This window comes from Aptenodytes forsteri, unplaced genomic scaffold, assembly GCF_000699145.1.
Source record: "Aptenodytes forsteri isolate BGI_AS27 unplaced genomic scaffold, ASM69914v1 Scaffold338, whole genome shotgun sequence".
Classification (NCBI taxonomy): Eukaryota; Metazoa; Chordata; class Aves; order Sphenisciformes; family Spheniscidae; genus Aptenodytes; species Aptenodytes forsteri.
Window position 1 is genome coordinate 917,905 of NW_008795124.1, and position 26,829 is coordinate 944,733.

At 36.9% G+C, this 26,829-nt stretch overlaps 1 protein-coding gene across 1 annotated transcript in view; it reads left to right on the top strand.

The window, feature by feature from the left end:
• ATP9B (ATPase phospholipid transporting 9B (putative)) overlaps positions 1-26,829 on the top strand; it is a 161,772-nt gene that overhangs the window by 36,077 nt on the left and 98,866 nt on the right. The window contains exons 6-7 of the mRNA XM_009277184.1: positions 4,127-4,178; positions 22,691-22,785. Coding sequence (XP_009275459.1) covers positions 4,127-4,178; positions 22,691-22,785 — 147 coding nt within the window. The remainder of the gene's footprint in view (positions 1-4,126; positions 4,179-22,690; positions 22,786-26,829) is intronic.

Here is a 26,829-nt window from a genome sequence, read left to right on the forward strand (position 1 = left end):
GCCCAACTTGGTGTCGTCTGCAAACTTACTGAGGGTGCACTCGATCCCCTCATCCAGATCGTTGATAAAGATATTGAACAAGACCGGCCCCAAAACTGAGCCCTGGGGAACACCGCTCGTGACAGGCTGCCAACTGCATTTAACTCCATTCACCACCTCATGATGGACAATACGTTTTATTACATGTTTAATTGTTTTCTGTTATAAGGCAAGATTCCAAAAAATGCTGCACTAGCTGCAGTTGCAGGTGAGCAGCCTCTTAAAGGTGAATACTGTTGACATACAGTCAAGCAAGTGAATTTTTAACTCTTTGTGCATTTACAAATAAATGGGAATTGCTGCAAATCAGGAAGTATCCATGCATAAAAATGCATAATTTTAAGGTATGAGGAAGGTTTTTTGCTAACTGCATAGGATTTTTAGGTAAACCAGAACATGCATCTATTTTCTAGTGTTTCCAAACTTGCTTGTTTTCCAAGCATCTTGTTTGCTTGAGATAGTACCATCTCTGTAGCTCTTCATGGCCTCTCTATACTGAACTTCCCATCAATAGAGAATACGGTTGCAGTTGCTTCCAGTCCCACTTCTGAATTGGTGTCTTTGAGAGTATGTTACAGGGAGTGGCAAGAGCTACCTGCCTCCCAGAGATTTAGAGAGCTTACATCATCTTATTTTGAAAGCTGAGCCCATATAACACAGAATCTGGCAGTTGACACTGACATATCTATTCACGTCACACTGAATGGCACTGTTGTGGCTGCATGCTGATCTCGGGAAGGTTTCTTTGGAGTAATGGAAAAATTTGCCTACAGTATCCAGGATGTTTTGTGGTCAGAAATAATATTGCTATGTGAGTGTGGCTTCTCAAGAACTAAGGCAAACATTAGAGTACAGCATTATATATGGGGGAAAAAGCTCAGCTTCTTCAGTGGTGTTGTCTGGTGTAAATACACATTTGTTCTCTGTTACGAGTGAGACAATGTAAATTTTTTCACTCTCTGAATTGATTTTTATGGATAGTCAGGCATAGTATTTTGAAGGTCCTACACACTAAGTGCCATACAAACCAGTGTTTAATTATCTTGACGGATGTATTTTGAGCTGTTTTATTGGAGGGACTATGAGTGTACGTGTTTCTAAGATTTTTCTTTTGACATGCAGTGATGAAGGGGAAGTGTTGCCTTCAAAAAAGCGAAAGGTGGAGGGTTAAAAGTGAGAAACTACCTGTCTGGTTTCAAATCAAACCAGTTGGAGAATGCTGGGGTTTCTGTTCATAGCAGTTTGTGTCCTTAAATTATAGAATCATAGACTAGTTTGGGTTGGAAGGGACCTCTAAAGGTCATCTAGTCCAACCTCCCTGCAATGAGCAGGCACATCTTCAACTAGATCAGGTTGCTCAGAGCCCCGTCCAACCTGACCTTGAATGTTTCCAGAGATGGGGCATCTACCAGCTCTCTGGGCAGCCTGTTCCTGTGCTTCACCACCCTCAGCATAAAAAATTTCTTCCTCATATCTAGTCTGAATCTACCCTCTTTTAGTTTAAAACCATTACCCCTTGTCCTGTTGCAACAGGCCCTGCTAAAAGGTTTGTCCCCATCTTTCTTATAAGCCCCTTTAAGTATTGAAAGGCTGCAATAAGGTCTCCCCAAAGCCTTCTCTTCTCCAGGCTGAATAACCCCAACTCTCTCAGCCTTTCTTCATAGGAGAAGTGTTCCATCCCCCTTAACACTTTTGTGGCCCTCTTCCGGACCTGCTCCAACAGGTCTTGTTCTTTCTTATGCTGAGGGCTCCAGAGCTGGATGTAGCACTCCAGGTGGGGTCTCCCCAGAGCGGAGTAGAGGGGCAGAATCACCTCCCTCGACCTGCTGGCCATGCTTCTTTTGATGCAGCCCAGGATACAATTGGCTTTCTGGGCTGCGAGTGCACATTGCTGGCTCATGTCCAGCTTTTCATCCACCAGTACCCCCAAGTCCTTCTCGGCAGGGCTGCTCTCAATCCCTTCATCCCCCAGCCTGTATTGATACCGGGGGTTGCCCCAACCAATGTGCAGGACCCTGCACTTGGCCTTGTTGAACCTCGTGATGTTGAGATGGAGGACTGGCTTGACTCAAATGAACAAAAACACCCCTCTGTGTTTGTGGTGATTCTAGAAGGTTTTTGAATGTGTTTGTTTTTGCTGTGGTCTGGGCTATTGCCTAGATTCCTGTTGGGACAAGTATGTTCAGAGCTGCTACATGCTGAACGCACTTGAATTTCATGTAAAGATAACTTTGAACCCATTTCGTTTTTCTTTGATAGTTACATCTTTGTAATAACCCATAGAATTCGTATCTTCCGCTTTGATACAGTGAATCAAAGTATTGTGACTAGGATTAACCTTACAAAATTTACAGGTGGGATTCTGTATGCTGCGTTCAGTACGTGAGATGTTCTATTGCTTAATGTCTTGAATTGAAGTTTTCAGGTTAGCTTGACCCCATCTCCATTGCTGTTTCTTCTGTATAAAATAACTAACCAGTTTTCTATAGCTGGTAGTTTATGTGCAAAATAGAGCCACAATTGAATTATTATTGCTGTATTAATTTTGCAGTTTGATTATAATTGAAGTGTGAAATAGGGAATAATTGTGTAGTTTTGAAATGCTCATATACTGAACATGCTTCTTAACTTTTTATGTTGAGTAAATTCAGTCAGGTTTTTAAGGCTGAAATCTGAGGTTCGTGTATGCCACGTGGAGGGCTTTGTCAGCTATGTTTGTTTTTCTTTTCCACTCAAACAGACAGTTGAGCTCTTAAAAACTAAGAGATGAGCCTTAGGTATGCAGTGGCTTTCAAGGCAATATCAACCAAGTATAACAGGAAAACCTGAAATTTATTCTCAAATGGAGGTACTTTCTATGTGAAGTATTTGTGCGTTATATCCTGTCAACAAGTAATCTGAAATGAATATTAAGAAATATTTTTAGCATGAAACTAGTAAAGCCATTGCTAATAATCCACTGAGATTTCTTAATTGGTTAAAGGTAGTCTGTAAATGAAATGCAAATGAATCTTTGTGTTTAGCTTCAGTATCAAACAGTACAGCATGTGCCATACTGGACATAAGTTGTGATGGAAGAAACTGCAATTCAGTACGGTATCTTTTTCTCATTGCTCTGTCCACTGTTCGCTCTGGTACCTGTCAGCTTAGTCTGTCGCTTTTTTCCTTTCCAGTCCTGTATCTCTTTCAGGTTTTGACATGTTGGTTATTTTTACTTCCCCTGGTTTTTCATTCTTAAACCCTATGTTGGCAATGTGTAACTGGTGCTGGTAGATGCCTTGTGAACAAGTGGTGGGAGAGCTAAGGATTTGGGTAGTCATGTAGCAGATAGCATGTGTGTGGGAGGGCAGTATTTGTTCATTTTGTTTAATCTGCGAAAGCTTAGATTGGCCTTTCTGTGGTCAACAGAAAATTGAAAATGTGACTTGATACAGATAGTTCTGTGCTTGAAAGGGAAATGGCAGAACAGGTGTGCAGATGCGTCTGACTGTGCATATGGCTCTATGTGTTAGATACTGAGGAAAAAATTCTATTCAGTTTTGTCTTTGTAAAGAAGAGATTTATAGATATGTGAAATAAGAAAATGCTGTTCCCTGACTTGCTGTGTCCTCTGTGTATGTTTGTATGTGTTGGGAGAGAGGAGATTACTTGGTATACATAATGTTTGCAACTTGAGTGCCAAGACAGATGTTTTAAATTTCACTGTTTTTTCTATTATACGTGCTAACTGAGTGTCAGAGTTTTGCTCAGTGAAATTATTTTTTAAAATATTTCAATTAGATATTTATATTCTCGAACTACTTTTCAGTCTAGAAAATGTAAATGTTGTAATTCTTCAGGTATTTATGATGCACTTATAAAGAGCATCTGAAAGGATTAGCTGTTGTTTGCTTATTGTATAATTTTTCGAAAATATTGATTTCTGAATTGCAAATGTTGAATGTAAAGTACTGTGAGAAATCCTATTTTAATTGAGTTTCAATCCAAGTGTGACCTTTTGGTGATAGATCTTACTGGACATTTGATTGGAATTCACTTTTTTCCTTGCTTACAAAAAAATATACCTTTTTTTTCCCCCTCTCCTCAGAATCAACGAATCCCATCTGACATGGTGTTTCTCAGAACATCGGAAAAAACTGGTATGTTTTGATTGGTTATATGATAAGTTTGTGGTTGCAGTAAAATTTTAGATTGTGCATTGTGGTCAAACAGATTGATGGTAGGAGATCTACCTTCATCAGATTAATGGGAGAGGGTCCATATGTGAGAAATACAGTATGCTTGGACTGTAAAACAGGAGAAATTTTACTGTGAATGTGAGACCTTTATAGATATGTTCCTCTAAATAGGTGATTTTTATGAATTGTTATAACAAAATGTTTAGGTAAATATTAAGACTACTTTATATTTAAAAGACTGTACTTGTTTAATATGACTTGACAGTATTTTAAATTATTTATGACTAATCATTATCTTGCAACACATTTAAATGTTATCTGATTGTATTTCAGTTATTAAATTGAAAAGAACTGAAATCTGAACCTACTGATACGTGATTAAAATAATTTTTTTAAAAATCTGTTACGATGATCTAAAAGCCTGAAATAACTGAATATTTTGCTTAGAAATAATACTGCCTTTTTGGTCAGTGAAAAAAAAACCAACAATTTTCTTGAGTGAGAGAAAGAAAAGCACTTCTTGTTGGCTCTCTTTCTCTTCACATGGTGATAGAGGAGTACTCAATCTTTGAGAAACAAATATCTCCTTTATAGGAACCCTATAAATTATAGCTGGTTTATTAAAGTTTAGAAATTACTATTGGATGCCCCCCATATAACTCAAATGAGTTTCCCTCCTTTATATTACCATTTCTCTTCAGATCCTGAAGAACTGTCTGATATTTGTCAGACAGCACTAAATTTCACAAAGCTAATAGTTGTGATGTTGGTAAACCCTGTATTAGTGGCACTTGGTATTTCACTGTGGCACTGGAGTTCTACCATATATTTCACATAAAAGGCTAAATTTGCAGAGATCATTTGCAAGAGAAGACAAAAATATTTCTGATAGCCTACAGAACACTACTAGAGCTATATGTTTTCCAAAAGAAGATGAAGTTACAGTGTCTTGCTAATGACTTTCAAATGCTGATTAGATGCACTAGATCATCTATAACTGGTCTGGACTGACAAAGTTTCCTAATAGCTTGTATATAATCTCCATCTTGGTTAACCACCCTCTGGTTCAGGATACATGGGCTTTTCTTTTTATTCCCTCCCACGGTACCACATTTTATTAAAATGCATAATGCTTCTGACAACACAAACTCTTGGATCCAGCATGATTATAAAAGTATTGATAATGTTTCTTTTTGGGCTACTCACAATGTCATCTTTTCCTACTGACCTAAAAACTGTTTCAGCTGAAATCACAGCTCCTAGAAAAGTAGAAAGTAGGACTTCTGCACCTGTAGAAGAATTACTTTAAACTAGGCCACTTGCATGCAATGTGTACGTGGTAGAAGGTCGATGTGTGTTGATCCAAAATTTTCCTAGCCTTTACTAGCTATGTTGGATTAGGTGTTACATATCTAGGCATTTAGAAGCAATCATCATCCACTCCAGCAGCGGTACGTATCAGTTGTAATTTCTAAGTGATGAGTGCACAGCAGAAATGTGTAGGGAACTCAATATGTAACGTTGTGCAGTGTTTGTTGTTGTAGGAGCATCAAGAACTGTTCATCTGGTGAGAGCTAGCTTGCTGTCCTTAATTAGGATCTTTGCAGTAGTTTACATCAGATGCATTGTCACTGCTGGAATAAACGAACAAGAACAAAATGCGACAGTTGCCTAGCTTGCAACAAAACAGGTTCTGAAATTATGTATTTTGCATATCTGCGCTATAGCCTGTTTTCCTCCCTGTTAATTTTTAAATTCCTGGATTCTGTTTGTGAGGTTAAAAGACACTGTGTAGTCTCTCTTCCCTGTAGTACTATTAGTTGAAGGATCGGGCACAGGTGTGGTGGTTAGTGAACAACACAGGCCAGAAATGCATCTGCACAGGATACCTCTGTGTCTTGATTGCAATATATGTATCAATAATAAATCTTGAAGGACCACAGTTAATAGAAGTTAAACTGTCTCTTTGTCAAGATATAGATGGGGGAGGGGAACAGGGTGAATCCCTATGTCAGAAATGTTTGAAGAAAAACATTTTTGAAAGTAAAATTCATTAATTTTACTTCAGTGTTCAGTGTTTAAATCTACTTCAGTCGGCTTTCTTAGAATGTCATAATTAAAATTTTCCTGTAAGAAGCTCCATTAATTTGCTATCTAGAAAATAAAGCTTATTTTAAAAGTTTATCATGTAACAATACTTTCCATAATTGATATTAAAAAAATGTTTGAGAGCACTTTGAGTTGTGTACCTACTGTGTAAATGTTCATTATAATGAACATTTATAATGAACATTATAATGAGTGAGTAAAGAGCAAACTGAGTGAAATCTTCCCAGAATTCTGATATAAATTATTTTATATACACTTCTGCTACACATGGAATGTGATTATTAACATTGAAAATGCACTTGCTATAAGCATGCAACAGGTTAACTAGTTATATTGGTGTTGCAGTTCTTTACAAACAAAACAAAAAAAAAAAACACAAAACAAATGCCACCTATAAATACTAGGTTCAGAAAAAGATAATTCATCTTTCTGTAGGAGCCACTTCCACACTGCAGCCTGCAAATAATCAATACTGCATATTCCTAGAGGAAAATTGTGCTTTGTTTCAGAGAGACCTTAATGTGACGGGTACATTAGGTAATTGCAAGCTGCCTCATTATGTTCTATATGTAATTTTATTTTATCTTCTGTGCAATAAAAGAGTTTAACTATAACTTGTTACTATAAATCTATAAAGAGTAAAGCAAAGAGTTTGAACTAATCTTAAAATCCAGCCCACCCTGTAAGCTTCTTTTGGGGCAAAGTACTATTTTCCAGCTTCAATATTTACACTACGTATTACTGTAGGTCTGCAGCACTGCAATATCCTATATCTTCAGTCAAAAAAGGAGTTTGAATTATAAATGGGTAGTTTACAAAGTTCAGCCTAAAACTATTCTGGCTTCTTTTCACGTAAGTGTGGTACTATGGAAGAAATGAGACAGTGGCGTGTGTTTGTCTTCCTCCCCTTCCACTTCCCACCTACCCCCCAAATGCACTTTTAGGAATGTTGAGTTTATTAGGATACTTTTAACTCTACATAGCAAAGCAGAATTTCAAGGAATCAAGCTTATTTTGATAAAACTGAACTCTTATTAGATGTCTTTTTTTTTACTTTATCAGATACATTGTCTAGAATGGTATCTTCATATAATCTGATATAATGACTTGATGGTAACTGTGTACATGTGTCTAATTTCTAAGATTCCTATGGTTTTTTAATCAGAATTTTAGAAAAGTTAGTCTAAAGACTAATATAGGTGGGTCTTTGTTTTGTATTCATGTTTGACAGTCCATAACATTGGTATTCCCCTCATTCATGAATGGAGGCAGCTAGATGGCTGAGTTTAGAGTTAGGATTACTTCCCGGGGGGATGGAGCAGGTGGAAATCGCTCCTCAGATATGAATTCCATGCTGCTGTCAGGTTCCCCATGTAACAGAGATTTCCACAAGATCTTCATTGGCTTCCAATATTAAAAAAAAAAAAGAAAAAAGAGCAAAAAAACTCTGGAATAATATCTTGGGTTTAAAAAGGGAGGGGGGGAAGGTTAAGTCTGAATCTTGTTTTTGCTCATTACATATGGCAAAGATGACAAGCAATTAGGAAGATTTGTCCCATTTATCAGCCTTCCATCAGATTAAAGGAAATGTTCATGCTGAGCTGGCTGCAAAAGATGGTTTAAAGGTTATTTTCATTTGGTGTATAAGCAGGCATCATGCCAAAAACAACTGACTGCCTTAGTGGAAAGCTGTTATGCAAATGTAGGCAAGATCTGTGTTACACCAACGGAAAGCTCCCTTACTGAAATTATGCTAGATCCTAAGTGGCCTTTAACATAGTTTTGAGGTTCTTTTTTAAATTGCTTGGCATGCTCTCTACGTTTTATTTGTCTATATGCCATCTTCGGTCATAGGTCAAAAGCTAGAGAGGGCATTCCAGACATAATCGTATGACTTTAATTGTCCACAGGAACTGCCAGCTGAAGCAGGTGTCAATGACTTCAGCATTATGGTAGTATTATCAAAGATACTATGTTTGTACAAGATGGAAGAAAAATTTCAAAGATAAACTCTTTCCTTCTCTAAGCTAAAATCCTTGTCCTCCAGCTTGGTTGTGCCTTGGTTCAGTGACCGGCTTCTGATCCAGGTCGGGTATTCCTATGCTAAAACACAAAGGTGTTCTGACATAAACTGGAACTGATCCTTCATGAAAATCTGTTGCATGTCTTTATAAGACTTGGTATTTCTGGAATATTTGCGCTCTGTTAACTTTCAAATGTGAAATTCTGAGAGGAACACAAATTTGATAGGGTGGCTACAGTGTCAAAAAAGAATGAAAGAAGCTTAAATTTTTTTTTCCTTCAAACTTTCCATTTACCCACCTCCAGTAACCTCAGATTCTTATTATTGATGGGGCAAAAGCTGGCGTATGCAGTGGCTGGTTCTGAGCTAACCACATGTTGATTTTTGCTATCAATTTTTGCTAGGTCCTAGAACAGATGATTGCTGGTGCGAACAGCTTGGCTTTTCTCTTGTTCATGTGGCTCTTTCATCCTTTCATTTTTCACAAAAATTCAAGGAACTTCATATCCTTGAGATCTTTGGTCTGCCATACTTGGTTGAAATTGGCCACAAGTTGAAAGTTACTGGGAGAATATGTATTGTACATGGAAATAGGGCTAAATGGGCTATTTGCTAAGGTATCTGCAGCTGAAAGAGCCAAGGGAGCTTTTGGGCTTGTGACATGCTCCATAGACACTAGGACTACGAAGAATTGCTTGTATTCTGTACTACTGCTAACTACTTAGGCCTATGACAGACTAATCACAACACTGTTATGATACTGTTCTGTTAGTAGCTTTTTAGGAGGATAAGAATTGATTAATCTTAGTTAAACCCTTCTTTTTGTTCCTGAGGTCCCCCTTGTCACAGATAATGTTTTGTGATGGTATGAAAAGTAGAGCTGGGTTTTTTCCTCAGCCTTTCTGGTAGAAACTGAACTTCCAAAGGGTAAAGTGGAAGTGGTTTTACTGGTCTACTTCAGCTTTCCTGACCATGGTATTTGAACCTTGTACATCTGTCTTTTGCATAGTTAGAATTTTTGGCAGACACTTGATTCTATGTAGAGTAACAGGCACTGATTCTGGAAAAAAGTAGTTTTTGCAAGAGACAGACTACTGCATTAAGATATTCCTCTTCTAACAAGGTTGTAAAAACTTGTGAAAACTGTAAAGGTAGAAGTCTAGTAAGATAAGGTCCACAAATGCATTTTAATACATCAGCTGCTGTAGACTTCTCAGCAGCTACCAAATTGGCAAAAGATTTTTTTTTTTCTGTTAGAGGTGATACTCTAGAGAGAGCAGCTCCCACTGGCTGATCAGTTCCACTGCTGTCAAGCATGCTGTCATGCACATCATCATCGTAAAACAATTTTGTTATTGTATGTCTTTAAATCCAGTATATAGTAATTTACCGGTGTGGACATTCCAAAATACTCTGTCTACCACTACAGCTGTGCAATGGAAGCAATAGGGAAATGGGAAATCATTTACAAATTCTCACAATCCTTTGATTGTGAAGAACCTTTAATTCCTTGCAAGGTAATGCCAGTTGTACAATTGTTACATCTGGTATTTTTCAGGCTTGCATTACATTGTTGTGGTCTTAACTATGTGAGTCCTTTAGACAGTATCTCAGAATCGCAGAATGGTTGAGGTTGGAAGGGATCTCCAGATATCCTCTGGTCCAACACCCCTGCTCAAGCAGGGCCACCTAGAGCTGGCTGCCCAGGACCATGTCCAGACAGCTTTTGAATATCTCCAAGGAGGGAAATTCCACAGCCTCTCTAGGCAAACTGTGCCAGTGTTCGGTTATTCTGACAGTTAAAAAATAATAATTCTTGTTTCCCGATGTTCAGAGGAAACCTCCTGTGCTTCAGTTTGTGCCCATTGCCTCTGGTCCTGTCACTGGGCACCACTGAAAAGAACCTGGCTCCGTCTTTGCACCCTCCCTCCAGGTATTTATAGACATTAATAGGATCCTCCCTGAGCCTTGTCTTCTCCAGGCTGAGCAGTCCCAGCTCTCTCAGACTTTCCTCCTATGTGAGATGCTCCAGTCCATAATCTTTGTGGCCCTTCATTGGACTTTCTCCAGTATGCCCATATCACTCGTACTGGGGAGCCCAGAACTGGACACAGGACTCCAGGTGTGGCCTCACCAGTGCTGAGCAGAGGGGAAGGAGCACCTCCCTCAGCCTGCTGGCAATACATTGCCTAATACAGTCCAGGATACTGGTAGCTGCCTCTGCCGCAAGGGCATGTTGCTGGCTCATGTTCAACTTGGTGTCCACCAGGACCCCCAGGTCCTTTTCTGCCAAGCTCCTTGCCAGCTGGGTGGCCCCCCAGCATATACTGGTGTGTGGGGTTGTTCCTCGCCAGGTGCAGGATTTTGCACCATTTCTTGTTGAACTCTGAGGTTCTTCTCGGCCCGTTTCTCCAGCCTGTCGAGGTCCCTCTGGGCATGTCCCATTGCATAGATCAGTTTCTTGAATTGTACTTATGAAACTCCTTAAAAATGGTATATTTACTCGGGCATAAATTACTAGTTGCAAACTTGCTTACATTTTTCAGAATTGTAACAAAAATAGCAATCTCACTTGTATTAAAATTTGTAGTTAAGAGTTTTCAGGATTCTTTACTTGTAATTAACAACAGTGGCATGAGTAAAATGTGGGAATAAAACAGGAAAATAATTCTTCTGATGAGGTTTTGTAGCAATTCATTTCTGTAGCAATATAACTGCCTCAGATGTGATGTTTTTTAAAATTTTAACCATTTTACTGGCATAAATATGCAATGCAATTACAGGCTAAGTCATCATTCATATAGCTTGATTTGCTGTTGGAAGGAGCTCTGAGTAAACTAGTAAAGGTTTACTCCAGAGTCTACCTTCTCAAAGTCCGCTAATTAAAGAAAAGTTACTTTGAAAATGATGAATTCTCCACAGAAAGAGAGCATTGTGCTGGCAAGAATGTTTTACTTGTTTAAAAGGTCTAGTTTTGTAGATGTGAAAATGCAAGTATTAGAACATTTGTGTCTCAGTACAAAACTCCAAACTCACTGCAAGAAAAAAATATAATAGGGGTGATGCAAGTAGTATCTTTTTATTCTGGATAGTTAGGAATAAGTGTTCTACAAACAACTTAATTGTCTGGGCCCCAGCCTGTTCTGGAACTTCAGATATTTGAAAATCAAACCAGAGGAAAAAATGTCAGTTTGGAATTCAGTTGTGCAACTGATGTCACTTTTTATCTCTTTAGAAAACCAACTATCGCAGAATAATAAGGCTGAAGGACTTGCATTTGTCACACATTCTGGAATTTTCTATTATGTTTAGAAAACAAGCGTTATAAAACCTACCTGTCTGGGAACTAAAATGCTTTGAAAATCTATTGCTATAGAGAATGATAAATGACTAGAGTTAAGTTTTGCACATACGGCCAGATAAAAGTTTATCTTCAGGGCATGAGTAGCTGCCAACAATCTGTCCAAACTACTTTAATCTGTTTCTATACTTCAGTTCCTATTCCGTTTTTAACATTTGATTTAACTCAAGCTTGAAATGTTTTGGTACCTACTTTAAGCCACTGAGTAATACTGATTCTATGTGATCAGCTACTTGTTTTAAGATATAGTCAGATAGTATGAGTGTTATTTGGTGGAAGGAGGAGGTCTCAGTAGGCATTAAGCTCCTAATATTATTACTCTCTATATATTAAGGATGTAAAATTAACAGTAAAATGTTATTAGAAGACATGATCATGTATTTTGTTACGTAATTATTTTCTTTTGTTTTTCTGGGCATACTTGGGTGACTAGCACAATGCATATGTTTCATTAGATTTGCAGCAAAATAAGAAGTAACAAAGAAATATTTTACTATTTATTTTTCATATTAAAAAAAAGACTGTAAGAGTTGAAAAAGTTGATCTGTAAGGAGGCTCTGTATTGTGTTAGGCATAAATTTGCCTGTTCCCACTCTCCAGCAATAATGCATTTCCCCAGAATTTCAGGGCATTTGGTGGCTTGGCTGGAGTAGCAGTCTGAGTATCTTGAAATCCCAAACAATTCCCCCAGTTTTGGGAAACAGCTTAGAAAAGCTGAAGGTGAGAAACATCAAAGCAGATCTCAGAGGCAGGGCAAGTCAGGCAAACAAACTATATGTATATTTATAACTGATAGACTGTGGATATGTTGTCGAAGGCTTTGAAAATAAAAGACGAAGAAATTACTCTTGCAGAAGTTAGGTTCAAGAATTCTTGTGTAGAAGCAGTTTATAATAGGTTTCCTGTAAAGTACCTGTTCATAAGATTGATGCTATGCATTATGGTTTCTAAAAGACACTGTCACCTTTTTCTTCTCTTACCTTGTTTAATTTTGGTTTTTTTTTTTCTTTTCTTACCTGAAGGCTTTACTAGGCAAGCTGTTAACGTTAACTTGATAATTCTTTGAAACAATTGGAAAATGTCTCTTGGTGGTCCTCATCTTTATTATGAAAAAGGAATTTCTGCATAGTCTATAAAGTTCTGATTATTAGGTCTAATGAGGAGCGATCTTGCAGTAGTTTTAAAGTTGTCTCACTAAAAATTTAGAAATGATCCTCAAATCAATCTTAATGTATTCATAAAGAAAGGATGGCTTGCACATGTTAATCTGATTCTGACTTCAGTATGGGGCTTGAGGTGTGTGGCTGGCTGGAGTTGGAATGGAAGCTTGTGTAGACTTGAACTACCTTAGTCTAGCAGCTCTCTTTCCAGTGGTAGAAAACCTAACGTGGAGCAACCTGTCTTGTAAGGAGTACACAGTTGAGGAGGGCACTGGGTTCTCCATACGAGTGCTATGGCCCATGTTGCTGCACTGTCATTGCTTTTGGTACATATGAAGGGTAAATAAAATTTAGCTCAGATATTTAACTTCTTCAGTTAGTTCTGATTGCAGGTGTCCATGTAGCTTTACACAGCCTTCCTCTGTCTGTCAAGTAAAAATAAATTGGAAAAAATAGAAATCCTCTGCTTTTTGCTGTATTGAAGTCCAGTGATCAATCTTTGCAGCTGGGTCTGTTGCTTCTTCCCAGGCTCCCGTTTGGTAAAGGAGAATATGCTTTTCCCTGCTAAGTTTTTAACCAAAGATGTATCCCCTTGTTTTTCACATGCCTATTGTAATCTGATGGCTTTGTCAACTCCTTTGACTTGTACTTTTCAGTGTTTAAGCTTTATGAGATACCAAGGCTTTGATTCCTGCTCCTCCTAACTTAGTTAACAGTATGTCCTTCAAGGTGATTACTATTGCTGCTGCTAAAATCTTCAAGACTAAATATGCTTTCAATGGATTCTGGTATATTTCGCCATATGCTTTTCTCAATCTCTTCTGCTTGTGAGCTCTGCTTTCATCAAGAGAGAAAATGCTGCTTAAGTCAGCTACAAGCAGTATTCTTTAAGGTGTATATGTATATGGTTTTTTTTGTATTATTGGTCTTTAGAAATACTTAAGTGCATTAGGGAGGTTGATGGGGAGAGCAATTTCTGCTGTGCTGTCAGAGCTCTTGAATCAGGGAGCCTGTTTAGTCAATATTCTTAAAATATTTTGAATGTTTTGAACCTTTACTTGTGGCATCGATGTTAACATGTGCTTTGCATTAGGATCAGAAAATTGATTGAATTAATTTTGATTTTTCTACTGAAATTTAAGCCAAAAAAGGAAAGCTAAGTCCTAATTCCTGATTCCATTTCTGTTATGATAGGCAGCAACTTAATGGTTGTCCTGTATAATGTAACTACTGCAATATCTGACTGTACATTGTAAGAAGGATCCTATTGAATCTTTAATCAAACATGCAGTACTTGCACTTAGAATAATTCTCATAACACATTTTAAATAAGAACCAACTTTCCAATTGTAAACCGGAATGTTTTCCTGTGAGGGCCAAATGAGCACTGTCTGTTAAGGACAGATAAATGGAAAATGCCAGCTGAACTCAGTACTTAGACCAGAATAATGATCCAAATAATGATAAGATACCAAAATGGGTGGTGTTTATGGAATAGCGCTTACGGAATAGTAACCGTGTTAGAAAATTTTCCTGTTTTAGTGGGGCCTTAAAATGGCTTGCAGTGGAGCCACTTTTGTGTTAAAAGACTGTAACCTCTCTGGTTGCAAAAGGTTCTGTTTCATCCCTTTTACCTATCCAGATGTGCAGCATATTTTGTATCAAAGTCTGTAATCTCAGTGAAATTAGCTTGCTGTAGTAGGTTACACTAGGTAGGGTTTTTCTCCTACTGTGTTACAATTGCTTCTTCTGGAAAATACTTTCATCCTTGATTCATTTGAAGGAAGATGTACCATCTACTGCTTGTTGAGAAACCTGCTTCTAATACTAACATATGTAGTAAATATGACTAATATGTTGAAGATGTGAGCAAAATTGGTTTACAAATGAATGAACAAGGCTGAAAATACTCTCAAGATTCTTGGATTTTAATCAAGCGATGTGTTTGGATCATTCATGGGACAGATCACCATAGGTTATTCCAGTTCTAAATGTTAAAAACAACTAGAATAGCAGACTAAGCAAATGCACAAACAGGGAGTAGTGTCAGTGACAAGTAATTCTGGTGATTGTATAAAATGTAATGGTAAAGCTGACATCTGCCAAGTACAGTACTGATTTACATACCATTATGAAGAGATATTCTGGCCCCCACCTTTTTTTTTATCTGAAAAGCGAGAACTTTTTCAGTGTTCTAAGCATTCTGTATGGCAGAGTTTTTGATTTAGTCATTAAACTGAAGATGTAAATAATTCGCACTATCTTTTTTCTGTATCACTGGGTTTCTCCAAAAACTGATTACTAGTATATGTCAGAAGAATAATGGAGCAAAGTGGTGCATCAAATCCTATTAAATGGAAAAGATAAATTAATGCTTTTGAGTATCCTTCTGTATATCTCAAAACAATATAAACCAGTAAGTTAAAATTTGAGAATGTGAATATGAATGTAGATGCTTTTTTTTTTTACTTGGAACATTGCTATATATAAGAGAATTCTATAATGTTTTTAATAAAAATAGAGATAAAAATTCCTAAAGCGTACTGAATCAATATAGCAATCCAAAAAGGATGCAGTGTGATCAAGCTTGGATTAAAAGCATCTGTGTGCTTGTCAATAAGGAACTGTGATGAGTTTGGGGGTATCATATTGACTGTGTATTAATACATGGTATCCTATAAGACCATCAGCTGATTGTTTAGAATGTAAATGAATCTGTTCATGGATCCAGTGACTGATGGCTTAAATTCCAATTAATCAATTGCTTCATTGGTTTCTTAATTCAGATCAAATATCTCAAGTACACACAGTTCTTTCATGGTCTTAAGAGAAATTAATGCTTTAAAACTAATTTAATCAGTCTTGTATAAATGTCACTACATTTTTTTGATTGCATTCTATGTGATGGCATTGTAGCTTAAATGTTTGGGATGTTTCAGATGTCTTGGGGTTTTTTCCTCCTTAGAAGCTATCGTAATTGAAAGCTTCTTGTTACAGTGGTAAATGAAACTGTACTCCAACATGTCATCTTGGTGCTGCTATTCATCTTGTCATCAGTTTAAAATTTTCATGCACATAGTCACTTAAGTAGTATAAATGATTTAAAAATTAAGTTGTTCGTAAATGATCTGGTGTTAGGTGTGTGAAGTTAAAGTCCATTTTTCTTTTGTTGGGTATATTCTAGTAACCCATCTCTTTCAGTGCTTTTGACTTAAAGCAGGAAGGCTGGTAATATTACCAGACAATATATAGCAGTTTATGACATCACAGTTCCACATGCCCTGTTTCCCAGTGACCCATCAATTAATTCATCAACACTTGACGCAGGCTCTTCACTGTGACACTTATAACAGTTGATCTTAATTTGATTGCGGTTACAACCTTCCTTTCCTGACAACTGTTGTCAATTATACAAAATAAAATCAAGTATTCATAAGTAGGCTGTAATAGGATATAGGCAGACAGATTTAATAATTCAGTTTTGCTGAGGCTTGAAAGGCATTAGTTGTAGCTGTTGTTCTCATTTGTAAAAAATTCATTGGATACAGCTCTTGAGAGAGAAGGCAGACATAATTTTATTTATTTAGATTTGACTGAGAAGAACCCAGATGTGTAGTGGTGGTTTAGCATTATCTCTGTTTTAAGAATAACTGACATGAATTCTTATCAGTTACATATTATAGAAAGTAAATGTAATTTAATTTTATGATTTTTTTTTAGACTAATTTAAGTGCACCCACTCGCAGGTTGTTTTTCGATGATATATCTGTAATGGAGTGTGGAATTCAACTCTGCATTTATGCACCAAACCAATAACTTTTCAAGACTGGGCTGCTTGGTCTTTAATATGCTTGTAAAATATGCATATTCCTGCATATCTGCTATATACAACTAAATTACAGTTGCTTCCCTCTGATGCATCTTCACCACAGTATAACATTAAAATGTGTGCTATGGCATATTTGAATTATACCTATGAGTTCTCTTCAGTGCTTACTGGCAAGTCTCTTTTTTTTTTAAGCTTGCTGATATTTGGCAAAAAATGTGCAAGCAGGAACCTGTTAACTTTAATGTTCTCCAAGTGAAAGTTAAATACGGTTTTCAGAACTTCTGTGTTGTTGATTGGCTTCTTATATACTATTCTTTACTGTGTATACTGATGTTTGTAACAAATACCGTGTCTGGGTTGACTGTTAATGCTCTGTGGAAGGGATTTGAATGTACTTGTGAAATCTAAAAATCGAAGTATTTTTAAAAATAATTTCACTTGTAAAATGCTGATTAAATAGGTGTAGTTGAAGACAAGATCTGCTGTAAGTGATTGCTTAAAGCAAGAGCAGAAAAGGTGAAGGATAGAAGTGTGGAAGTATTTTTATAATGATGTGTCATTAACTTTGTCATTTTTTAATGCTAGTCAGGATAAGTTATTCCTTAGGTTTTTTTCCCCCTGAATTCAGAATCCTCTCTCTTCCATCTCATCTCATGACTTAGAGCTTCTTTCTCAGATCCTTCTTCCAGGCCGGGAACTGGGAGTGGGGAAATAAAAAATTAAGTTCTGGATACAGGACAAGTGGGATAGTTTAGTTTCTTATGACAAGAAAACCATCTTAATTTCTCATGTTGCCATTAGTCAAGAACTGTGGCCAGTCCTGGAAAGCAAGTGCTTTAAGTATTAGTGTGCTTTCCCACCTTCTCTTTGTAAAAACAAAGCCAGTAGACTTCATGATCAAAAAGGAAGCAGGGATGAATCTCTGTCTTTTCATGATGTCACTCTACTTAAATTTTTCCTTGCCATTTTCAGAACCTGATTTGCAGGGAATTTCCATGAGTTGATGCATGCACTTCGAGGTATTTGGATTCAATTATCCAGTCTTGGATTATTCAAGAGTATTACTGCCTAACAAAGAACATGAGGCCATACTTGTATAACTGGTAGGATATTCTGCTTCTGTCTGATTATTTTAGGACACTATTAGGCTACTAAGAAAAGTTCTGTTGCAGTCTCCTTACTAAAGCGCCTTTGCCTAAAACATCTCTGAAAGAACAATACACAGGAGATGCTACAAATGACACATAGTTTTGTTTCTGCAGCAAATTAAACCAACTTCTCTAGGGTAGTTGAGATTTTCTTTCCACAGTTACTGCAAATACCAAATGTCGATGTAATTCAGATCATTTGAATGAATTTTTTTTTTCTTCGTTGTAGCTTTCCATGAAAATCAAGTGATGCAATTTTATACAGAATAACTTAAATTATTTTCCTTTTGCAAAGTAGACTGCTCTTAATCTGTCATTATTAATCTGTCAAATACTGCTATTTTGGGTTTCTTGTGTTAACTACACTTTCTTTAGAAACTACTTGGTAAACAGGCTGAATAGTAAGCTAATTGTTTTAAGGACAAATTATCCATCTTTCTGCTTATCAGAAACAACATTTCCAAATGAAATAAATAATTTCATTAATACACAAAAAATTTTCTCTTCCGAGTGACTTATTTTAAAAACCCTGTAAGCTAGAATACATTTAAGAAAATATGTAAGATCCCAAGTAATAGCTTGTTTTCAGAAGCCTGTATTAAAAACTGTAATTAATACTCAGAATTGTGTATATAAAAATAAAATTTAAGTGCTTGGTGGTAGCACAATTTTATGTACATTACTATAATTTCAGGAAATTAGATATCTGCACATAAAGAAATTAATGCCTAAAATATGAATAGCAAGTTTCATAGTATGAAAAATACAAGATTTGGCTATCTGATGATGATGCTTATGATATAATTGGATTTTACTTCATTAAGAAGCTTCTCTCTCTGGGTTGGGGGGGAATTTTTCTCTCTCTTTTTTTAATTGTCTCACTTTGTTTATAAGTTTAAGGCTAAAATATGACCAGCATTTCCCAAGCACAACCTGTATTTAGTTTGAAAATTTGTGTCCAGGGCCTTTTTCTTCAGGATTTCTAGAGGTAGGCAGGCCCATAAGAGAGGTTACTGATGCACATGTAAGTGCAAACCATTCTCAGAAGCATTTGACATGTATATGTCCTGCATGTATGTCCTGAATAAAGCCTTAAGTCCAGCACACACTGAGTAAGTAGGATTCTTCCTGTGTACTCTGTATTGAGCACAGTACCTTTGTTTGACAAATCTAGGCCGGGCATATCATGGCCCTAAATTAGTGCCTTCATAGATGAGCTTTTGTATCTCTATTTCAAAACACCATAAAAGCTACTGAAATAAACGTTATTTTTGTTCAATATTCTATTAACACACAAAATAGCTTTTAAAAAAAGATGGGGTTTTTTTTATCCATAGTATCTCAAATAACCATAATCAAGAAGTCTGATAATTACCAATGTATTTTGAAGTTACATAGTTACTTCAGGTTCTTAAAACGGTTTTCATCCTTTGGAAAAGCAGCACCTGCAATACACAGAAAAGCAATCTTAGGGTAAATTCTGGACAGGCCTCAAATAGTTGAGCTTTTGCTAAAACACAAAAAACGGAATTGTAGTCCTAGGACTTCCCTAAGGATACAAGTTTCACAGATTTCAACTGAAATGGTTTTAAAAATCAGTTTAGTTGCACTTGGGCAGCACCTTGCATGAACATGCTCTAAATTGATTTATGCCTGTCTTCAACTGATTAGGCTAAATGAATATTACATACTTAGTTCAGATGTGCTCACGTGAAGTTTGCACCACTTCCGATAAATGATTAAACTCTTTAAACCTAGTGAAATTTCCTTAAATCAACCCTTAAATCCTAATTCAGATAATTCCAAAATTTTCACTATAAAGACAGAAATAAGTCAGACGTTCACAATGTTCAACTTTGTCCACTAATCTTGAATGACTGTGTATTGTTATGGGAAATGAGCATCTGAGTGCAGTCACTCTACAAAGTAAAAAGTTTAATTTTATTTGTTCTCCTTTATATGTAGCCTTATGAAAATTTATGTTCATTGTGGAATTTTTTTTGTAGACAGCTATGCTTTGATTGGTAAATATTTAAAATACTTCATGACTTTTTAAGCAGCACAGAAATTAAAAAAAAATTTTTGATTCTTTGTGTGCTGTAAAATAATTGTCAGGTTCAAGAGTTATCACTGAATTCAGAGGGAATAGCAATTCCTGATGTTTATATAGATGTTTTATTCCTGGCAAGTCATATTCAGGTTAGAAATGTAAGAGATTTTTAACACTGACCTAAAGCATTCTGTTAAAGTACATAACACAATTTTTTACTACATTTGTGTTTTCTTTTTTGTTTTTTTAAATTTTGTGGTTGGGGGAAAGGGGCAATGATTCCAAGCATTTCAAAATGGAGCAGTTACAATAGCTATTTTTTCAGAAGACACTGATTTTTAGAAGTTTGAGGTACTGCTGACTCAAGTACCTTCTTCCAAAGGTGTAAAGTATGTGTGACTTCCACGCAATACACAGTGGGGAATATTTAGTTTTTTACAAGTCCAAGGGCTTGGTAGTGGTGAAGAGTTGTTTTTATACCTTGTTTCTAATTACATGTTTAATATCCCATGTTTATAGCTTAGTTAAGCCAGGTTTAAAATCAGTATCTCAGTATAATTAAAATTACTCAGTCAAATCTGCTGCAGTATTTGAGGTAGAGAAGCGGATTGTATTGTTCCAGTTTTGCTGTTGTGATCACTATTGAAAGCTGACTTAGCAGAAAGCAGTCCCGTTTTCTGGATAAAAGGGAACAGGCTATGAGATAAGTTATTGATGAAATTAACTGCTGAAGTGGAGAGGAAATGCAGCTGGCCAATACATGTCATAGTGTGAGCTCTATTAAATGAATATATGTGCAGTCAACCATTCACAGGAGCCACACTGGTCTTGAACTGCATTGATCTATAGTATAATTCTAAATGAAATTGATGGAAGAGAGCAACCATTGACAGGAAGGGTAAAGAGAACCATGAAATGTCTTGTACAGGAAAAGTATGATGGAAAGTAGGCTCATCTATGCCATGGATGGAAAGTGTGGTGAAACCGTGGTATTTCTAGGTGTTCACCCTTAATTATAATGCAATGTATGTCACTGGACTCTTCAAAAAGTGCTTTATAGTATTTTATTTTTAGAAGAAAATCCATAAAGGATCCTGTCAAGAATTTAAAATCAGCTTTTCAAGAACTTTAGATACAGCTTTGCAGCTTGCAGCTCTGAGCTTTGGGTGAAATTTAGTTGTGATAATGTGTTCTGAGAGCTGTTTATATTAACAGTTAAAGATTTGTTTACTTACTATGCACTTAATATAAATACAGCTGTTACATGAAGGCTTGTAAGCTTCTATGAAGACTTGTGCAAAAATGCTACCTTCTAGTCAGATATAATTTCAGGTGGCTTCTCTCCCAAGCATGTCCTTTCAGACCATTAGCTCATTGAACTGCTGAATTTACAGGCCTTGATGAATAAAACATTGGGTTCTGTTAGATTTTACTTACATCAGGGTCCACATGTCCTAGAAAAGAATCTCTCTCAATTTTGTGTTCACTGGTAGGTACCCTTTCTTGACGTATTGCCTATTAGATTCAAAGCTTCTAGCACATTGTCTTCTTGTCTGTGTAAGAAGTCTCAAACCTGGATGAACTCCTTTGCCAGTGTCTCCTTCAGTTTAATTGCTACCATACCACTTCTAGTGATGAAACGACTTTGTTAGTTTTTATTGGATTGGTTGAAATATAGAAGGAATTATGGGTATACATGCATGTATGTCTATACACGTTGTTTAAAATTTACAAATAACTAGAAAAATCTATTTTTATTTCACACCCATAGCACACAGTAACAATAGTGTATACAGTTGCTAGCCTGTAGCATAATGGAAGTTGTAATTATTACTTCAGAAATATTTGAAGTTTCTTTAGTGTAGCAATTGTAAAGAGTATTGCTAAAATTTTACCACCTTTTTTAAAGGCTTCAAACTAGATGGAAATTGTAGCTAATTGTATGTTTTTAACAGATTTGCAATGTTCTTGTGCAGTCTTTTTTGAATCTTGCATTAGTAACCTATGTAATACTCCAGACTTCATGATATCCATCAAACTAGTTATTGGGGCAGGGGGAGGCTCTGCACTGGTCTCAGTTTTCTGTTTCTTGAATACTAGTCTTCTGTCTGTAAAGTATACTGATTCTCTTCAGTATGTATCAGTCTGTATCTTGAGCTTCCCTCGTACCTTAAGTACTGTGCATGTGTTGACAGGTTTCTTTAGCCTTGGATCCTTGACAATTACAGATGATTCAAAATTATTTAAGTATAATACATTGGGACCCATATTGTTTTGAATGGTAGCCATGTTAAGGGTTTATTTTAAAAAATTTTTTTCAGAGAAGCCAGGAGACTATAAGCAGTGGAAGTACGTGATGTCATACCAGCAAAGAGACAAAAATCACAGGCATAAGTTCATTATTCTATTGTGTTGGAATTGTACAAGTAACACAAATCTAAAAAGAAAAAAAAAATAAAACCTGTTTCAATTTCAGCCAGTGAAGTGGTATCTCTTGCTGATAAATTTGGAAACCTGTTTAGAAACTATTAAGAAACCTGTAAAATAGGATCCCCCTCCCGTTCATAAACAGACATATAGTTAATTTTATCAGAAAAATTGTGCTATTGTGTGATATCTGGGGCATTCCTGGAAGAAAGCACACAGACATTCCAAAATATGAATCGTTTTATAGGTAGCACATTTATTTAAAAATGGTTGTAAATTGCTTTATTTTCACTCTTCTAAATTTTTTAACCCAAACTGAATTTCTGAGATAAAAAAAATAGTTTGATGTCTCTTTATAACTTAAAGGTTCGTGTTTCATTCGAACTGACCAGCTCGATGGAGAAACAGACTGGAAACTGAAGGTTGCTGTCAGTTGCACACAAAGATTGCCAGCTTTGGGGGTAAGCATTTTATCTGTTTGCTTTTAAGGTATCTTCCATGTATGCATATATATCTCTTATCTAAAAGATTGTTACAATTATTGTAAGTATTGGAAAATACCTGTTGCCACAGTTTTTGCAATAAGTAGGAGATAGATATTCCACTGAATGCTGGATGAGAAGTTGGTTATGCAAATATTCTTGTTTCTACATTGAAAAGAAACTGAGACAGAATTGGATTTTTATCTCTCAGCTTAGTGGTTCTCATTGTGGTCCCCACTGAGATCCATACTCCGCAGCAATGTTATCACAGTTGTAGTGTTTTCAACCAAGTGTTACACTGCAAGTGCAAGTCAGTCTTCCCTCAGGAACTGTTGCTTTAATCACTAACTTGTAGGCTTGGGAAATAGCGGTCTCCTCTCAGAAGGTAAAGTGTTTTTTGTTGTCACGATGCTTTCTGGTCTGACTAGATGCAATGTGCAAGTTCATGCAAGGAGGGCTCTCTAAGAGTTGTCTGAATGTGTGTGTTTTTTGAGTGCATATATGTGTCGTGTCATGGGTAACTATTACAGTTGTGAAAAAGGACACTCTGTGTGTGTGTATATGTATACATTCAAAATAGACACATATCTACAAAAATGTATGTAGAAGTGTATAAATGTTTCTTAATGAGAAGCTGAATTGTGTCCCTCGTGCTGGGGAACCTTGCTATTTTACAGGAGAGTTGGCTTGGTATTAGGAGACTTCCTCTGAAAACATACTCAAGTTACAACCTTGTGGAAATTTACCTGTACAGAATTTCTGGTGTTTTGACACTAAAGCCCTTAGGTGTTTTACTAAAGGCAAACATACCTTAAGAGGATGGTTTATATGCCATCTCAATAGAAAAAGTAAGTGTTAGATTATCTGCCAGATCTTAGGAGGACTCTTGCAGTTATTCTTCCAGAATTACAGAGTTGCTGCCACACTGAAATTAGTGAGAGGGAGAGATTTTTTTCCTGTGTTCATAGTGCTCTGGCTACTGGCTTCACATGTGACAGGAGGAGGAAAAAATAGCTAAGTTTTGAATTTAGAGGATTGGGAACAGGGGATAGAACTGAAGGTTGGTCATGCCAGACAGAGGTGCCAAGTCAGGCTCCAAGATGGGAGTTCTAGTGCAAGAACAGACTTTAACAGTATTCTGTAACCTGCAGTTGAATTTAGTATTTGTAATAATGCCTCTCCTGTCGGTTTTTACCATTTAATCATTGGCCTATCTTGTTTGCTCATTAAAAAAAATCATGTCCACATTTGAGACAGATGCATGCATTTGACTAAAATGCAGTCAATTTTCTGTCTTGCTTTGATTTTTTTTTTTAATTAAATAGTGCTTTTCAGATAGTTACAACTGTGTCCAACTTAGCTATTATTTTTTATTTCTCTTGTTTTGGAAGCATCACTGACTGCACTTGGCAAATACAACTCTTCACGCAGAGTACTGCCTCTTCGGGTTCTGTTTGGTTATAGTTTTGGTGTTCTAAGCTTTGGTGTTCTGAGGCTGATGAAATCTGGAGTAAATTACAATGCAAAGGTTTCTCTACACTCTCCTTTGGAAAAGTTTTACATTATCTTTTCTATTTTTTTTTTTTTTTTTTTAAAAACCCAAATCCATGTCTGAAGTTTTTCCTCCTTGCTAGGAAGAAATAGACCTGGTAGAGCAGGGAATTGTTGTACTGTTACTTTTATATTATGCTCTTTGTTAAAAAAAAAAAAAAAAAAAAATCAGTTATCAATAGGCTTGACAAATAAATTGTTAAGCATCTGTGGAGATAGTATAAAATTATGGTTAAACCTGTGTATTTTATTTGAAAGAAGTAAATGTTTGTATTGTAGTCGTTTACAGTGGAATATGAATCAGAAATGGTTGAAGTTGAGTCTGCATTTGAATGGTAGGACATGCAGCCTCAACTTCCTGCAGAAGTGAAGGTTTGCTTCAGGTGGTGGTTTTTTGGGGCATGTAGGGGGAGGGGAAAGGCAAGGCATCACCAAGAAATTATTCATGCGCCTTGGAAACAGTATACAAGAGTCAACTGTACAATATAGTAACCATTTCTTCCTTAGTTGTTTCTACTTACTGCTATTAACCTACCGCTGACTGATCTGTGCTTCTGGCAAGGTTTTTATATTCTCCCTCTTCTTGAGCTGTAGGTGACCACCTGAGTTGCGTCATCAGGTGCGGTTATCAAGGAGCTATGTACACTTAACAAACCTTCCCTGGCTACCAGCAGCACATGGAAGCCACCAAACAGTTGACATGCCTCTGCCCTTTCTCGCATCACGCAGTTATTGGTGGTTAACCACACCAGCCAAGACTTTGTCTGCATCAAGCTGACATGTCATCCTGAAGTAACTGACACTGGGTATAATACTTCCTGCCAATTAAACTAAAGTATCTCCCAATTTCCATACTGTGTGGTTTGGTCAAACCATTGACACTTGGTGGCTTTTTAATGAGATAATTTTAAATGGCTGCTTCCCAGCTGGTCTTAGATTGTTTGCAGTGGTCATGTCATATATCTGCTTCACTCCTAAGGCCCATCTGTCTGCGAATTATTTTGGGGAAATGGTAGCCTAATGCACCCAAATGTAAACACTTCTTAGGGGATACCCACATCCTTCACAGAAGATAATGCTTAGCGCACATCCCAGAAGGCTGTTTCCATTCCTGTGGAAAGCACATTGGTATTTCTTTCATTTCTGCAAAGACACACTTACCTTTACTGGGATGGCAATAATATGCAAGAGTATCGACCATCTAAAGAAACTGTGGATGGACAACTTCAGAAGATTAGTATGGAGCTCTAAGGAAGCCGTGAATTTCAAACTAACAAAAAATAGCATTATGGAATTTGTTCCAAGCCTAATTTTTGTAATTCCTGATAGAGTCATAAGCTGTACCTCTATCTAGGCCCTACATGTATTCATTTTTTTAAAAAGTTAAATGAAAATGCAGTGGGCAGAATTATTGCTTTATAGTTACAGTAAAAATAATGGTTTTGGAAAAAAGTTACGAGTAAAAATAGGATATACGCTTTAAACATGTAGGTATAGTGTTTGGCACCCTTTGAAACTTTACACCCAACTTATCTAAAGAGGGATGCTTAAAACATGTAGTTGAGGTTTTCTCAGCAAACAGTATTTAAGGTCTCTTGTACATGCAGTGGAAAAAATCTGAAGCAACTTGGTTAAATGTAGGGATTGTTTGAGAAATCCATTTGAAGTAGACTTTTTCTCACCCTAGGCTTCTGCAGTGTCCTCTGTTGCTGAAAACTTCTCTTAATAAAACTGAAAAATCAGGCAAGTTGTTTGCCAGGTATTAACTGGAAAATGTCTGTTGCTTTGTAAAACATCCCTATGCTTTGTTCCTAACTTGAAAAACCACTATTTTACAGCGATTATGTCGCTAACCTGTACAGTGTGCAACAGGGGCATATGCTTTTTGATGGGCTTAAAATTGCTTTTGCAGAAACTTGTTGGGGTTTGAAGCAGTCTGGCAAAGGACTGAGCTTTGTGCTCCGGTCTGGGATCAACTTTGGTTTCCTTTCCTCTGCAAAATGTTAAGAGAATCAGGCAACAATCCTTCCTTCTGCTAAAGGAGGCTGCTGGGACGCGATCCTCCTTTCATTCTGTTTGCATTATCTGCCGCACAAGGCGGGCAGTGCATCGTATTTGCCCCCAAAATAACTGACGTGGTGGAAACAGGGCACTTCAGGGAACACCTATCTAAATGTTTTGCTTTAGCTTTTTTAAATCAAGCCACTAACTATTTTGCTTTGAGGAATTTCGGAAAATGAACCTGCCAAATACCAGATGACTCGTACCCGATAAATGCCGGCTGCTATCCGTTCTGTGCAATACTACCGAACCACGTTGCCACTTCCAGAGGCAGCGTCTTACTAAAATCCTTCTGACGTGCCCGGTTTACCGCTCATCCGGCGGTAACGGATGAATTCGGGAGGGCTGTGCGCGCCGTACGCCGGGGGCGCGGCCCGGCCCGGCCCTGCCGCACTTCGCGGTTGCCACCTG